The sequence below is a fragment of the Rhea americana genome, unplaced genomic scaffold, assembly GCF_003343005.1.
Source record: "Rhea americana isolate MKP2758 unplaced genomic scaffold, rheAme1 scaffold_108, whole genome shotgun sequence".
Taxonomy (NCBI): Eukaryota; Metazoa; Chordata; class Aves; order Rheiformes; family Rheidae; genus Rhea; species Rhea americana.
In genome coordinates this window covers 2,024,947-2,043,022 of record NW_028185128.1, presented here as the reverse complement: position 1 = coordinate 2,043,022, position 18,076 = coordinate 2,024,947, and the positions used below count along the sequence as shown (strand labels likewise).

The 18,076-nt window shown below is 40.3% G+C and overlaps 1 protein-coding gene across 7 annotated transcripts in view; it reads right to left on the bottom strand.

Moving 5' to 3' along the window:
* Window positions 1-14,147: 14,147 nt before the first annotated feature.
* Window positions 14,148-18,076, bottom strand: part of SASH1 (SAM and SH3 domain containing 1) — a 193,109-nt gene continuing 189,180 nt past the window's right edge. For all 7 annotated transcript variants that reach the window (XM_085310568.1, XM_085310577.1, XM_085310590.1 and 4 more), the window contains one exon: window positions 14,148-18,007. In XM_085310568.1, the coding sequence (XP_085166694.1) occupies window positions 17,747-18,007 (261 nt within the window). In that variant the 3' untranslated portion in view covers window positions 14,148-17,746. The remainder of the gene's footprint in view (window positions 18,008-18,076) is intronic.

Genomic DNA, 18,076 nt, shown 5'->3' with positions numbered 1-18,076 from the left:
TTTATGGGAAAAGTATAGGAGACCTTTCCCTCCACCCATCCACCAGGCTAATTGTCAGCTACCTGTCATTTAGGAGTTCACAGTCATGAACAAGTATTGCCTCTTTCTGGTTTCAAATCAGTGATTCACTGCTCTGTGAAAACCACGAGCAAACTGTTCCCTATTCRCATTCTCCCTGGCCATCATTGTCACACTAGCTTTCATCATATGTGGTTCCCTTTAAGCCTCAAGAGTCTGTCTAATTGCTCCTCATATGAAAGCTATGCCACACTGACCATCCTTGTCTTCTTGCTGTATCTTATGTATTTCTGATGTTTTGGGTTTTGGAATAGCAGTGGCCTTAACGACATACAGTAGGTAAGATATAGATAAAACACCTAAAACTATACCACTATTAAGTTAAGAAGAACATTACTCAATTAAATAATACTGCACTGAAACGTCAGAGCCCCCTTTACTTCACCGGGACCCACATTTGCCTTATCCAGAAGTAGCCTTTGGGACTTTTCTGATTGTGCCAAGGCATAGAGCTAGGTTTGCCCGAAGCAGGTGTGTGTATACACTTCTGTGTATGTATGTGCACTTCTGATGTTATAAGACAGGTGGATGGGGAATGTTTCTACCTGGGTATTTTTTCCATGTAATCTGTGGGAACCAACTGCTGACCTCTGGACAAAGATGCACTCAAAGAGGCAGCTGATTTCTTTTACTAATCCTCATGGAGAAAGGTGTTATTGATCTATTAATCTCATATTAACACCGTGAATCTCATATTAAGGCTGTGAAAGACAGCTTAAATGTTTGCCTCACTGCAGTTCCTAGAAGAAATAACATACATTACACAGGGAACCATGTACCCACAGAGCAGTCATGTAATTATTCAAACCTTGCTGTAATCTGTCAGGGAGCTGTGTTCCCTGCCATGCCTCATTAGCAGCAGAAATTCCCTCATTTGTCTGAGCCACATTTACACAAATTATTTTGATGACCAAGTTTCATAGCCATTTTTCAGTTTTAGCTACTGTTTGCTCAGGAGAACGACTGCAAAGCAGGTTTCGTTGTAGTATCGTGTGTTGTTGGTATTTGTGTGTTGCCTAGAAGCCACGCTGACCATGACCAAGCTGGGCTCAGCACTGTGCTGCCAAAGCACGGTGCATTGGTTTCCTAAAGTGCCATGATCCAGGTATGAGATGCACAAATGGTGATCACAGCTGGCTAATGGCAGCAGCGAGGGGAACAGTCTTGGCCAGGCTGGTGGTTCTGTTACACCAGCAATGAAAGCATCATCAAAACTTCATGGATGCTGTGGCAAAGGGGTGCCTTTAAAGAGTTTTGAAGGGTGTAAAGTAACTTCACCTGAATACAGGGAGGAAGGCATGAAACACAGCAGTGAGTGAAAGCAGGACTCAGTCTTGCTTCTTCATGACTGATGTGAGAGAAGGTCAGGGAGAGGCCATGAAGGGGCTTGGGAATGAAAGCAAGGAGGTACCAGACACACAGCTGAGCTACTGTGTGGTACCAAATTCCCCTTGTGTCAGCTGAGCTGTGGTACACTACCATGTGGGCTTTTAGCCCACCTGAAACCTGAGCTTCTCTCTTCCCTCAGGCACTATTTGGCAACAAAAAGGAGCAGGTTGAATTTCTGGAGATTCATACTAAATTTTGAACGGATGTTGGCTCTGTAAGCTCCAGCTCCACAAACTGGGGAAGCTAGGTGCTCAGGAATGATTAACACTCATCCAGTCCCAAGTAGGAACTTATGTACAGGGGTTTGACACTAATGGGAACTTACTGGAGGTAAAAGAAAAACACAGTTAAAACATTTCCAGTAAAAAAAAAAAAAAAAAAAAAATCTGAGTTTTTATGAAGATGAGATGGTTCCTGGCAACAGTCCTGAGACAGTTGCTCTTCTTCCAGCTCTGAGAGGCTCTAGGTATCTATGTATGCTATGTCCTTCCCAAATCAGGCCTGAGCAATGTGGTTTGCTCTTTTTTCAAAGAAGGTATCACAAAGCAGCTCATAACTGACCCACAAAGAAACATGGCAGACCCTGCCATCACCCTTTGCTGTCCAACAGATGCAGTTCTCCACAACCTTCTGAGAGTCTTTTGGGTGCTCTAAGACAGTCATCTTTTTGATGTTAAATAAACCACTGGAGAGCTTGCATTCTTTGAAGTCCCAGGCTGCAAATTAACAAGCTAAAAACCACATGCTTAGGCAGCTTTTAGCACCCACAGTTTAACCTCCTGCTTGCTGCAGGGTAAAAGCACAGGCAGAGCGCTCAGCTGGTGCACATTAGTGTCCTCCTGCCTCAGCCCCTCTTGGGGTCTGGGAGAGGAGGATGGCTGGTGGAGGATGTGAGCCTTGTGGTCTGGTTGCAGTGTCAGGCAGTGAGGACTCAGGAAGGCAGATGAAAAGTGCTGTTTTAGCCTTTTTGAGCTTTTCAGAGACAGCCAGCATTCCATAAAGTGGTCAGATGTGATTTTAGCCTGGGCCAAACTGTCACATCTGGTGCAGTTGGGCTGTGGTAGCTGCTCTCACTTYGGCAGCTCTCGGTGGTTTTGTGGACAAACCATGGGCCCTTAGGACAAGTATTGAGGGTTTTTTTTTCTTTTTCTTTCCAGCATCTCCATTCAGGGCAGCCCATAGAAGTATACAAGACATATTGCTGAATATCAGTGACTATTTTTTGTTATCACTGTATAGTGAAAGCACCAAAACTTAAAAAAATATCATGTAAGGTTTGCTGTAGTCTTGTAGTCTTTGTATGAGATTATTAAAAGGGTTTACAAAAAAAAAAAAAGTTTGAGAACCTCTCATTCTCAGACTCTTACTCCAAAAGGGGAGGTTTGTAATGGCTTTAGCWTCTAAAATAAATACCCTGGATACCCAGGATAATTTAAAATAAARWTTTTYTTAAAAAAGGAAAAATAACTTTGCTAACTATACCATGGGTGGAGGTATTAGCTGACTCAAGATGAAGCAATAGATGAGCAATGAATGCTCATTTTCAGATAAATATATWGTCACTGGCAGCAACAAGCAAAACCAAGGAAGTGATAATTTGCCGCCAAGCACAAATGTCTGGATCTGAGGCTAGGAAAGCACTCAGAAGGGTATATCTTTCCTAGCATTGCATTTGCACGTCCGAAGTGGCCCCTGAGGTGGCTGTGGCCCAGCCGCGAGCACCAGCGGCTGCCGTGGGCTCCCACGCTTTCCCTGCGGCCCGGCGCGGCCCGGCTGTGTCCCGCGGCGCAGGCGGGACCGCCACGGGATGCGAGCGCGCAGCCCTCCCGGCGCTGCAGGGGCGAGCGGGCTGCGCGTGGCAAAYGTGCCAAAACGCGTGCTAACAAACGGGCCAGCACAGCCAGCTGAAGACCATCCTCAGCCCTCGAAAGAAAAGACCCTCCCAGCCCTTGCTTAGCTAGCAAGGCGGATGTCAGGATGCTCTAAAAATACCACTCCCGTCGGCTAATGTAATAGCGGTTCTTGCAGGGACTACATGATGCAAATAAAAGAGCATGGCATAGAGCTACGTGAAATATTTTTAGATGACAGTGAATGGCACAGCTTTTTTCTTGTGATGGCACACAGAAAACGTACAGGAGAAAAAAATGTAATATTATTACTAAAGTTTCTGTCTTGCACACAGTCTCTCAGAGCTCTGCTTGGAAACTCTCCCAGATCTCCACCTTGCTTGGCTTCTTCTCGTTGTTTGCAAGAAACATATGTTCATCAAAATGGAAAAAACATCCAAACTGCTGCACAGAAACTTGTACTAATAAGATGTTTTCCTCACTTCAGAGCCTGGAGGAGGACTGTACCGATAGCAAAGCGATTTTGTTTTCCTCCTAGTMATACATTGCTTAGAACTGAGCCTGTGCCTTGAGGGTTGCTACAAAGTASAACATGACCAGAGTTGCATGGCAGGGTGGATTTTTTTCAGACAGATAGAGCATGCCCTGTAGGAGACAGAGAACAAAACAGATCTGGTTTGTTTTCAGGGTAAATGGGGTTAGCAGAAACTTACTTTCTTCTGAGAAGTAATCCAAATTAATATTATGAACATTATTATAACAAATAAAATAATAAATATAATAYCCAGCACTGGGAGGCTAGATTCCTGCATCTGCTGCAGATTCATTCATTTTCTTCCCTAAGAAAAATTATTTAAGTAAAAAACAAATTAAGGAAAAAGATATAATAATAATAAATCCCCAAATAGTCTTCTTTTGCTGTCARGCACCACCACTTCATTGCTTTAGGATCATGTTGATGTTGAAGAAGTCTGGGTCTCGTATCAGCTTTGTGATTTTTTTTTTCCTTTTTACTTACTAAAATGTAATAAATGATGACAAGATGAAAAGGTTTTTCTTTCTTTCCCTCCTATTAAATAATGGTCCAGCATAAAGCAAGTATTAATGCTGGCTGCAGTTACTGTGYGTGGTAAATCTGCTTAGCAGGCCCTGAGTTAATGCTAGAGGATCTAAATGGGATGTTCCTCAAAACGCCTCTCTTGTGCTGGTCCTGTAGAGTCTGGGCAGCAACAAGTAAATAAGTTGTCTTGAACAAGGRTGTCTGTGGTATTCAACAGAGAGCAGTAGGCTGGAGCAAGCGCCCTGATGGATGATATAATGACAAGCTAAGCAAGGTGAGGTGACGGGGAGCCAGCGGGGGGAGAGGAGGTTAAAACACAGGGCTGGCAGAGAACAGCCTTAAAGAAATGCAGGGASAATGTGGGCAGGTGCGGGAGAAAGTCAGAAGAGCTGCGGCTGCTGGAGCAGAATCAACCTGTCAGTGTTCTTCATCTGTCAGTATTTACTTTTTAAAGAAATACCTATTTTTTTCACATTTTCGGTTACATGCATGACACAAATCAGCCTCAAAAGACACAACTATGAAACCGTTCTTTCTGTTCCTGAACATCCCCAAATCCCTGCCTCATTTGGTACCTGTCCCCAGACAGTAAAGTCATCCACAGTCCTATAGAAATCCTTTTATTTTTTAATAACATAAGATTTATTCAGATAATCAGACAGTTGTAGAGTACACAGTGGAGAAAACTGAGGCTCTACAACCAACTTTAATTTTTGTATTTCTATCTTCTAAAACCGTTTGACTTTACAGTCAAAGGCATCAAAAGTTTACTTCATATTAACAGGTTTAAATATATAGAATCATTACACAGGTGGAAAGAGATGGAAGGAGAAAACTTTGGATATTTAGTTTTAATTASTCTTTGGCATAAATTCTGCTTGTAGTAACTTTATCGCTTAGTAGTATATCATTTGACTGTACAGAAGTCATTCTTACAGCTGTTAGCTAGACCACGAAGGTCACACAAACAGAGAAGTTCAGGACTTCAGAAAGTTTTAATTCTTAGCAACGATTTTTTTGTGTACTTATAATTCCAGCTCTAAARGGACTATAGCTGTTCATCTGAAGAAATATTTCTTATACTTGAAGAATTGCCTTGCTCTTAAAGTAATGTTTATGTGGTCTAGCTTGTAGGGAAAACTTTAAAGTTAGCAAAGAACAGCAGTTGTTTCCACAACAGAGACACAACTTTATAGGCCATCACAGACTTGGGTTATTGTATAGAAGCAGAGAAAGTTAAAAAGAAAAATACACAGGGAACATAGTTTCCTTGATGTGTAATATCTGTTTATTGGATTTCATTTCTTTAATCTCCAGTAGATGGCAATCCAGTACTTGGCTAATAACACAGCCACGTGAAGAAATTTCTCTGTATACAAGTCCATAGGGGGCTTTAGTTATACGTTGTAAGCCCAATTTCAGAACATTATCCAAATGAATCAACTAATGTTTTATTATATTGCTGGCCAGCATGAGACAACTCCAGAACAAATAAGACTAGAGAAATGTGTGGGTAAATATGCGTGGGGAAATGGCAGCATTTTTCAACAAATTTGAAGATTTTTTTTCTGCCTTTAAAGGATGCTGGTTGTTTTCATAATGACAGTCTCCTAAAGTCACATTCTTAGAAGCCTTTGTAGGTTAAAAACTTAAATTTCAGTRTCTGTTTAATGCATGCAGCTTGTTTGGAAATCTACTTGCTCTTRAAGTGGTGTAAATCCACATCTTGTGTTTAAAAAATAAAAAAAATAAAAAGAAAGCACAGAACTCCCTGAATACTCTTTCTTCTGTTTGATCTTTCCCGACGTAGCTGTACGTCTATTGCTTGTAGCTCATCTTATGTGTCTGTGAGCCTGCTACTGACACACATTTCTCCTGATCAAACCCGCAAAGCCCCTCGGCTCTGGCAGGAATCCTGTCTCCACTGGTAGCCTGCGACTTCGTGTAAGCGTCTTTCCCGCCTGCCTAGACCAGCAGAGCCTTTGGCTGAGCCTGAGGCCGGGGTTAGCCACCGGATAAGTCTGAGGTTCRTGTTAGCCATCTGATAATATTTTCTTCCGGAGCAAGGAGATGGGAAGATGTGGTTTAGCGACGCTGGAGGGGAGCTCAGGGGGTTTGCCACCTGCCATGTACTGCTCTTCCCTATCCCACCTTTATATCCCAGTTCAGGGCTGCCCGGGCAGCAAGAGCCACAGCATGGCTCGGTTTCCTCGGAGAGGAAGGCAGGTTGCTTCTGTGAAAACCAACCAAGAAGTCACTCAGCTGCAAAGCAAAGGGAAGGCAGCGAGGGCAGCACAACACAAGGGATATCTCTGAAGCACAAGGACTGCRGGAGTTGCTCTCTTTGCTTGGACATGTGTCTAAAGTCAAAGCCTTCCCCAGGTGATCAGTCAGGTCTTTGCCCTTCCTCTACAGCGAAATTTTGAAAATCATCTGTTGTAAGAAGTCAACTATGGAGTGAGGAAATGTAATTCCCAGTGCGTTACTGCCTCTCCTTCAAAACCTATTCTTGTGACAAAGACTTAACAAAATATCCCATTAGTTTCTACCCTAGTTTGGCAGCAAAAACTCTTGACGTGATGAAGATTAATATATATGCTGATAAGATAGACCTAACAGGAATACTATGTGTTTAAAACTTCCCTTTTACTTGATGGCTTGTTGTCAGGAGTTGAAGTTCCCTTTTTTCTTTTGGGATAACCTCCTACAGTTTCTTTATCCTGGGTGAGAAATGGAGCAGMTGGTTTATAAGAAATGCCACAACCTCCAAGAAGAGCAGTTCTGTTCACTCTTCTGTAGAAATCCTGTGCCCAGGGATCTGATAAATTCTCTGTTTGAGGGAGGGAAAAGGAAACCTATTTTCTGTTTTTTATCTGAATGTTCTCAAGAGCTGAATCCTTGTTTCCACCAAAATCAGCACACCACTTGATCTGATAAAATATAAACTGTATTTCTTGCCAACACCTGGCTAGCGTTAGACAAAAACAACAAATGCACACAGTGTATACCAGATCAGCTCCATATGGTTTTTCAGTATACATACAAAAAAAATGCAGCAAAGGCATCTGTAAGTATCAATAGCAATTCAAGTGTACTTTGCTAACATTAAATGATCTTGCCTGTCTCTAGGTGCCTGTTGGCTTTYTTTATTGTTTCATTTATACATTTGATTAGAAGTTATGCATCTTCTAAAAGTATGGATTGATAGAGGCAAAAAGAGCCTTCTGTCAAATAGTTGACACTTCCATAACAGAGATTTATAGCAGCAGCACTTGCAGAGCAGTTTACATTTTCAGAGCCTTGACAAACATCAGTTTTTGTCTGTGTTCCAAGTTGGATCTAAGAGGAGCTGGAAGCAAACTTTAGATTTGCGTAGCATACAGATAACTGGCACCAAGTGATACTGTTTCTCTGTGAATGTGGTTCAGAGATATTCATACTGTTTATTTGCTGAAAGGCTCATTAACAAATGTAGGGTTTCTGATTTTAAAAGTATCACTAGTTTAAGAATAATGTACACTTGTGATTAAAATGTTTGTAATAGAAAAAAAACAGATTTCTAAAGTGGATGCAATCTTAAGAGTTTAAGGGTTTATATACATACATACATATATATATATATATATATATATATATATATATATATGTACCCTTGGATTTTAGAGCTAGTTTGCACAATGGTGACAGCAAATGTTGCATCTGCTACTTTCCTCATATGTGAAGTTGGTAAGTAGAAACTACATGTTTGGAAAAAATAACAATCATCTATTTTATATTCCCATTGCTATGTATGAACTGGAAGTTGCTGTGCTTCAGAACTAGAGCCAGCATGCTCGGAACAACCCAGGGAGAGAGAAGAGCATTCCCTGGTGAGAGTCAAACAGGTTCTGCTGTTCTCTTACACGGTACACTCAAATACTTCTAGCAGTAGTCTCTCTCTCTCCATCACACATTGACAACAGATTTAGACTGAGAGAGAGAAAAATGAAATTCAATTCAGCTTCAATTAAAGCTAATCAAAGAAGACTTCAGATCTGATGGAGTCTACCAGAATCTGGCATGCCCCTCTCAGTATTTTAAATACAGCAAACTAAGCTCCAGCTAAAACACTCAATTACAGAACCCAAATCTGTACTGTAAATAGTTAATGATTGTAAAAGACACATCTTTTGTCCTTTGGTGTAATTTGGCCACAAGGATTTGCCAGCAGAATCCCCTTCTGTTTTTCAGAAGTGCTGTGGATCTATAAACTCCACTGAAGCAAGTGAAAAGTAGTTGTGAGTTTTCACCATGTCTGGAAAAACAGGACCACTAATGTCTTGCTTTGTTCAGTAGTGACTGGCCCAAGCAATGAGATGCCTCTTTCGTGCAATAACAGCCTGGAGTTCCCACTGTAGGAAGTTGTAGTTTATAAATAAACTACAATTATTTTTCGTAACTTTCTATATTTTTAAATAGATCCTCTTTGAAAAACGACTCATTAAACTGATTCACTAAATCCATGGAACCTCTATGTTCCCAGAAGATAGAAAAGCTGCTTTCGTTTTTATGACATTCACCAGCTTTTGATTAGTTTTTACATCTACGTGCTTCCTTCCTTCTTCCCCTCCCCTCGCTTCCAATAATCCCAATTCCCACCTCAGCTATTCTGTGAGCTTGTTGATCTCTTTTGCCTCCTGGCATGTTCCTAGAGCGGCCAGAGTAACAAATGGCAAATACAGGTTGCTCAGAACGAGTCGTGGTTGTGTGAATCAGCTGCTGCTGAAGGCAGCACGAAACAGAGCCCATAGCACAGGGCTGGGCTGAGCAGAGGTTAGGAACGCCACTGCGGAAGATACAGGAGAGAGAAGAAAATCAGATAACAGAAAACAAGTGTTTCTCATCCTAGCCCTGTGTAAATCTCACATGAGCCTCAGGGTGAAATCTGACAGCTTTTTGCACTTCGCTATAAATAGGGTTTATCTGCATTTACTTCATTTATATCAAGAAGAAAGTGACTGCAGAAACTTGGTGTTATTCATTCTATCTTTCCACTCTCCTGGACCTTTTGTTTGTTTGGCCTCAGGACCAAATGCTCTCAGTAAAAGCTGCATCACAAAGAATTAAAGACTGCAACCGCTCTGCTTGCTTCTCTTTCTTACCTGATTCAGTTGCATTTCTCTTTTCTATGTAGTATCTTCACTTCATAGAATCAAATCAGAATGCTCAGAAAAGCAGACACATCTGGAGAAATGAGCAGAAATAGATAACACCTTGGAGGGCCTCCAGCTGGCTTGTTTTCACACCTTTATTTCCCATTTGAATGTGAGATTTTTTTTTGGTGAGGAGCTGATATGATATCATGAGCCACATATGCACCAGATCAGTGTCGTATTAGCTGCAGTTTCCCTGTGATGCTTTACAGCTGTGGTGCTACTTGTACCGGGGATCACAGAGCTGTTTTTGTTCTTGCACACACCCACACAACTGAACAAATTGCTAAAATACACACCAAAGAAAACCAATCAAAGTATTTTGGCCCACTGGACTTGTTTCACAGGCTTTTACTATGTGCCAGAAGGCAAAACCTGACCCATGCTTACAAAGCAGCCTCAGACCCTCTCCAGTTTTGTCATCTGGTTGGAGATGAAGAAACTCAGAAGGCAGCAATTGTACCCAAAGAATGTGCCAAATCCAGCCCTTCGGGGGGGGGGGGGGGGTAAAAACTCTCTGTAAAGGGGAAGGGGCTTAGTGAATTGAGAGCATCTTTCACCTCTCATCTCATTTCATTAGATGACTTTATCAAGCACCAAAGTGAGCTCAGGTGTGTGTGTTTGAATTCCTCTTAGCCATTTTTCTGCTGTTCAGCAAGTGCCTTGCTTCAAATCCAAAGCACCTTCTATGGTGTTTCTATTTTAAAGTTGTAGAGCTAGGGATGGAAGAACTTAATGAAATAAGGCAAGTGGTACAAATATGTCCTGCAGGTTCATTGAGGAAAATGGACTGGAAACATTGCACAGGCCAAAACACAGAAGTTTTCCATCAGTCAGTGAACTGGCATAAACACAAACTGTGTTATAAACCCAGAGCTGAAAAGGATCCTGTTCAGTGTTTTAGGAAACACCGTAACAAATGGATAGGGAGTAAGTCTATATCTTTCCAACCCTACTGTATTCTGCTGCAAKATAAAGCTCTGATTTGGCATTAACTGAGACTTATGTCCTGTTAGATGTGCTATTGACAATCTAAGTGTCCCTCAAAAAAAAAAGCTCTTTGTATATTTATTTTATTGCTGAAGAAATGTCATTGTGAATATGTACAACAGGGAATACACTATCTGAARTCTGAACTTTGTATTACAGTGGGATGTAAGTAGTCCTGCTCATCATTATTATCAAACAAGGTTTTCCTAATGGAGCATCTCCTGTGGATGGTGGGTAATTCAGTGCCTCTAAAAGAAAATAAAAAGGTGTATGGTGTTTGCTTATAGTTTTGGAGTACTTGGCAGCATTAGTAATCTTGTTTTTGGATKGCCACTGTAACTTAAAGAATTATTCATAGCCCAGGGTACATTGAACAGTCCTCAATACTGTCAAWTCTTTTCTTTTTTAGCTCTATAGAATTGCTAAGACTTGAACAGATGTCAAAGCTGAACTAACCTTGCCTCTTTGTACCAAATGAGTTCCAGTGGCGATTCTGGYGTGTAGACATGACAGTGAAAGAAAGGTACCTTAACATTATTGGTACTCTGCAGGAATGGCTTACCTTGTGGTTGAGTTCGTAAACTTTTTTAAAATCAGTATTGAACATGCAAGGAAGTTAATTCATTTCCAGCTTTCAAAACAGAAACGGTCATGGGTAGCTTTTTTTCTGTTTGTTGTTTGGATAACTGAAAATGAGCCTCTTCAATTAGAACTCTAAACATGAATGTTGGTACCAGAAAACAACTTCCTCGTGCTTGGTAAAACACAAAAAAAWTTTCTGATGGTCATTTTTAGTTCCTAGAGACAATATATATTCAGTATCACAAAAATCATTAGAGTCAAAGAGTGAAAAAAATAGCAGCAGCATGACAGTATCATTCTAAAACGTGTCCCATCAAGGCAGGGATTGTGGACATAGGCAAGGGTATTGTTTGAGGAAACTCAAACATACTTGTTTTTTCTGACTAAATGGAGAACTGCAACTTGTGGGACTTTTAGAATAAAATATGCATGAGTATAGAACTTGTCAGGCATGCAAAAAAACTGTTTAGCTGGGATGAGACCTGTCTTGGAAAAGCCAGGACTATAACTTCCTTCTCCAACCCTGTGAAAGACTTGAATCTGACAAGGAGAGGTTAAAAGACTAGATCCAATAAACAGTGAAGCTCTTTGAATTGCAAAGCTGTAATCCAAATTTATCTTTCCCTCCTACTCAAGCCTGTCTAATATTGGAAGAAACTAATCCCACTAGACGTCTTTCTGTTTGACTTTAGCCACCTAGGTTTTTCATGGATTCCCAGAACCACTCCAGCCTCAGCATCATAGTTCCCTGGAATTAAGACTTATGTCTTCATTCTATTCTTTGGAAGACTAGACTGTTCTTCTGTGGAAGAATATTAACTCCATAAACTTCCTGAAAAGTTTTGAAAGAATTTTTTTTTGCAGAAAAATATTGTAAGTTCACTTACATGTATGTGCGTAAAAATTCCTCTTCTGCATGGAGATGGACCCAAACCCATTGAATTGATAAAACTGCACTGATATCAGAGCTATGGGATCAGGCTTTGAACATTACTGGTATACTTAYGTATGTTAGCAGAATCATGCAGACATAGGTTCGGCATAAATTAATACTGTTACAGAATGAAGGAAAAACATTATGTGCATTCGTGCAAAAAAAGACCTCTGGTACATGCCAAGGGGCAACATTAAGATCTAATGAAACTTTTGCTTTATATTGCTTCCTAATTGTTAAAGGATTAACCTTTAGTGGTCTTGTGAGGTAGGTCTAGTAGAGTATATATAGCATTACATTCATAGCTCTTAAGTCTCCATGGCCTTACATGTGAACCTTCTTCTCAGGGATAAAGCTGCTTTTAGAAGAATCGGTAGGGGAAATATTAATAGGTGCTTCTCTTATGTCTTTTTTTCTGATGCAAATGTTTCATTGTAGAGAGAGAAATTTTAACTATAGGGATAGGTATGTATATGTTTGGGGATTTTTTGTTTGTTTTGGGCAGTGGCCATGGTGGTTATCCATATTTGGATCAAATAGCACTAGCAAAATGCTGAGAGCAACAGATAGGGGCCTTGTGTTTCAGCTGCTCCCAAAGCAATCCTGGACTGTAGCAGCCTTGGAAGGGAAGCAACACTCCTTCCAGATGCAGAAATGGCAAGCACTCTGGCTTTTCATGTTGTTCTGTGTTTGTTTTGTTTTTATTTCTGTTTTGTTACTTGAGAGACTCTTGGAAACGGCCTGTATTTGAGCCAGCTGCAATCCCTAGAGGCAGTTTGAATGCTTTTTTCTAGCTAGCAGAGCAGTGCCCTCTGGTGCACAAGCACAGCAGTGGCCTGGTCCTCAGTTGAACTGAAAGATATAAATAGAGAAGAAAAATTAAAAGTTCACATTTGACATTTTTACTGCATGCTACCTAATTCCCATGAACGGGTTGCAAGGTTGGACAGTTCTGATGAGAGTGTTTGCCTAAGGGGAACTGAAAATTCAGCTGTTTGGATCCAATCCAAGAGATGGATTTTTAGTTTGTTTTTTCTCCTTGCTCCACTTCCAGACTTAAGATTCTGGCTAACAAAGACCAATTCAAGCGCAGTCCACCCTAGTCACTTTGGGCTGGTCCATAAAAGGATTAACTTCTAGGCATCGTGTGCTGTTGCCTAGTGGATTTGACAGCCAGGCAGCTAAGTGTATCCATTAATTACACAGTAAACTTAACTAGACCAACAAATGCCTATACACTAAGCCAAGAGTAGCTTACATTAGCCAGAAGGAAGTGCTTGAGCATAAGCTGTGTCTTAWGCCTCCTTTTCCCTAACTCATAAACACAGGCATTTTATTATAGGCTGCAGGGATTACCTAACTTCTCAGGAGTCACAGGCAGCCTCTCGAGATGCCTGTGCAACCCCAATGATAAGCCCATGAATATGTAAGTGGAGCTGAGTTTGGAAACCAGGTTTGAAATCCTGTCTTTCAGGCAAGAGCTGCAACTACAACACCATAAATTATGCTCATGTGCCCTTCCTCTGGTTCCACTACTATTTAATTACTGTATGCAAAATGGGAAAGGACCAAAGGGAAGACTTGAGAGACTTCTCTTTTAGAGCATCCTAAATCTAGTAACAGGACATTCATGGGATAGAGGAGATAAAGATCCAAATCTTCTTAAGCAATTGCAGAGCAAAGGTTGTTCAGAGCATTGAGCATTGACTTTGACAGGGAAGAGGAACAGCAGATTATCACTGTTATGTTGTGGTGCCCATGTCTGCCCATGAAACTCCAGAGTTCACTGAAACCACTGCAGGGAAGTTCAGACACTGCTGAAGGTCTCTATTGCTCCTTACCAAATTTTGAGGGCTTCTCCTAGCCCTGGATTATCAGTGCTTTTTACCTGTTTTTATTCCTTTTTCTCCTGCTGTAGATCTATGTTGAGAACGCTTACAAGGTGAGGAACTACAGGCTTGATGTGCTAGAGAGGGGGCCTGGGTTACAAGCAAAATAAATATCTGGACATTGCTACTGCACCACTAACTAAAACATCTGTTAGCTAAAGTAAAAACAAACAAAAGAGAGAGACCAAGGAAATTTATTTATTTTTTATCTATGAACAGTATGACATATAATTATAGACAAGTTTTGATACACAGGAAAACCCTTTTGTCAACCATTTTTTTGCTAAATGAAACAGCACAATAATCTTTACACATTCATATTTTGTTTTTTTCATTTTTTTTTCTTTACAATACACAGCTTTCTTGGGTTGAAGCAAACTGCAGGACATATTGAGTACTGGTATATTACAGCTACTTACATCATTTAAGAACAGCAAATGGAGAAAAATAAGTTATTTAAATATTGATTTCATATACAGAAAGTGCAACTTTGTTAGTTGTTACATAACTTGCTTGTCAGTTTTGATTCCCCAGAGGGTGTCAGTTAAAGATAAAAGTATCTTGGACCAAAAGTATTATTTATTTTAAAAATAATACAGTACAACTGCTCAGCTGTGACTTGGTGAATCGACCACTATTGCTGCTCTTAGAGATGATGACCTATTTGAACAATGCAATATTTAATGCTTCTGATCATGCTCCCAGTTTGCATTCAAAGCCAGACTCATAAAAGAGCACAGGGCATGAAAGATGTCACTGCTATCTGAGTAGTAATAGAGGGTTATGGATAGACGTTTACAGTTGTTAACGGCATTCAGTAATATTTGGGGCTTGCTGCTTCTACTGTTAAATAGCTGCTTGAGTTACAATGGTGCAATGGATAGATACTTAACATCATTAGCCTGAGCAGAGCAGATTCCAGCAGCAGGTTTCTTTTGTGCTTCCCARGAGTCGACAAGCGAACTTCTGCTTTGTGCGCTGAACTTTGCGAGGAAATGGTAAGAGGTTATGGCTCATCTACCGCACTGCCCCACCTGCTCAGGGAACGCRGCAGGTCACGGCAACCACAGCCGGGAAGCTCAAATACTGAGAAGCTTAAGGCTTTTTAGATTAAAATATAAACTAAAATTATAGTAAGATCACAGAGCACAATCTTTAAAAAACAAAACAAAACACAAAGCAATTATTAAAACTCACAACTCTCAAACTACTCACATTAGTCCTGATGGGTGTGATTTGATTTTCTTGGGCTACATAATCATTTAAAAGCCATGGACTTTACAAAGAGTGTCTGGCACACATCTTCAGCTTATTTCTGTAGTTCTCCTTYTGATATTAAGAGAGGGAAAAGTAATTTGTACAGGAAAGCTTTATTATTTGACTTGCCTTCCCTGCAACAAGAGGATTTTTTTTTTATCCTGTATGTAGCCAATTTGGACTTTTCCCTTGCCTGGGGGAGGCTGCCATCTACTACATTCTACTAATTTCTGGTCCCACCCAGCCATCCCAGGAGGTCTCACTGCTCCTTCCACCTCCTGCWTACTGATAGTTTATGTGTAGGCCTCAGAACAGAACAATAGACAAATTATTATTATTAAAAAGACATTAAAAATCCCCTTTTAAATTTTCACCAGCTGTGCAGAACGCCTATGCTATATGWTTCCTAATGCTGTCATAGGAAGACATACCAGTTATCCACAGAGAGAAGAACATTACAGAAAAAGATCCAGAGGAGCTTTGCTTGAGAAYAATTATGAATGAATTAGTTAAGTTCACATGATGGTCTGCTTATTTATGTAGCTAGAAYACACAGCTGATACTAAAAGTAGCAGAGGGTGGTGAAATCTGAAACTAGGCAAGTATACCTWACACCTATCAGTTCCATCAGGAGCAGATTAATTATCAACTGCACTACAACATATAGTTCATCTGACTCAAAACATGATGAAGTGAGGACCATTTATAGAAAAGAATTTACACAGTAAGCAAAATTTTTCACTCATCAGAGTGCACTTTGTCATTAGCTCCATTTAGTGGATAACTGGGTGGGATAACTGAGGCACCAAAAAGTGAAGTGACTTGCACAGTTTTACATTGTAAGGTGGTGGCAGAATTGATACTGGAAATTGGCACACTTCCTGGCCTAGGTTTCTTTATTTATCTCACTTTACCTGCCAATGTAAATCTTACTCTGTCTTCCATGGAGCATCTGCACTACAAGAAGCTAAAGGGCACATTGTGTATAGACCCCAAAGAAAAAGCTAGTTATATGCAGTTCATGATAATCTGTATTTGGTATATAAAATGGGTACCCATATAGAAAAATAAAATCTGTCATTAGCCACATATGTGAATGGAACATTTCACATGGATTTAGGCAGAAAAATAGCATTACATCATGGAAAAATGGCTCACCACCTATACCAGAACAATACTTTCTTCCAGTGAGAGGAAATTATTAACATTCACTCATGAGGGATATCAACTGTTGTAAAATCACAGTGTAATTTATATATATATATATATATATATATATATGTATATATATATATAGGGTTTGGAAATTTTTTGTCCATACTATACAATTAGTGGATCTGATGATTTCTATAGGACACAGTTTGCTGCTTCAATTCATTTTATTTCCCATAAGCAAATTTTCATTTGCAGAAATCTACTGTTTGGAATCGGTATGGTCAGGATACCAAGTCAAAGCTGCAGCATAATGATTGACAATAAAACACAGTACACAGAATATGATTAAAATGAAAAGCAGTTACATATATACAAGGCAGTATATCTTGGAACAGTTTAGTAATAACAGTAAATGCAGACTGTAGTGAACAAGAAGTTAGCCTGAAAACCAAAACCTAACTCTGCATTTGTAAAAGCATCTCTACAACATATCAGATGTTATGACAAGACAACTTATAGAAGCTACTCCAAATGAAAATCACCTGAAATGCAACTTAAGGGTGACAGGTTGAAGCAAGGCTTGGGAAACATGAATACAAATAAGTGAACATTAGATAACTGCTTACAAGCTTATTTTAAGGCAAATAAAAAGCTGATTGCTGGAAAGCAGTTATAAAAATTATCTCAGCTCTGTACAAATAAAAAAAAAGCTTTCTGACTCTCCTCAGGTTAGTTGCAATGGAGTGACAGAAATGGACCATACTGTAAACTAAGTCCATTAACTTTGGCCTAGCTAAAGGCTTTGTGGCGTACTGGGACCTATACCAAGCAACAGTGAATATGACCACAGGAATATGCATTTAGCTCTAAATTGCTAAAAAAAATAGAAGGCATTTGCTAAACAGCTTCTACTGGGAGTTGCACCTTGGCTTGTACATGGTCTTTAGGACTGACTTTAGGTACCTGGAACCTTGATGTACAAGAAGGCTCCTAACCTGAGGAGCCCTCCACAGAAACAGAGCTTATCATTAGTATCACTTTGAGAAACTTGTGGAAAATGTGCAAGGGCCCCTTAATTTGTGGAGCTGTCTGGTCTCAGGCCAACCGTGCACTTCATGAAACAAAAACACTTTCCAGGGGAGTGAGGGGGGGAGGGAAGTACCACATCTATGTTACCTGGTGGTTGCTTCTCTTCTCCTTCAGCTGTCAAAGATAGCAATAGAAACATCTCATATTCTTTGAAGAAGATATCTGCCTTTCCTTGGGAGCCACTTCCTTGATCCCTTTACTTATGTGAAGTAATTAGGGCAATATGGGTGCAGGAAGAAGCAGTGGGTTCTTTAACAGGCAATGTCACATTATGGAGCATGTTAAATTGCCTCTGGATCAAGAGGTTTGAAGAGTCTTGCTGCTGCCAGGAGCTTGCTTATGTGCCTCTCCTCTGTGATGCCAGCTTCTTGAAGGCAAGTTTGTGACAGAGAAGGCACTTTGCTCAGTGTGTTGAATCCTGCTTCTGTGAGYGGGCTGGAATACATAGGTAGACCAATGGAAATCAGCCAGTCAGATACAGAGGTGATAAGTCCTGGAGATACAGGTTTTCGGCAAATTTCAGTGAGCCCTCCACTTGGAATCTAGGTAGAAAGAAAAAAAGAAAACAACCCTTAATGTTAAACATAACTGCTTCATTTATTTCAAGTCAT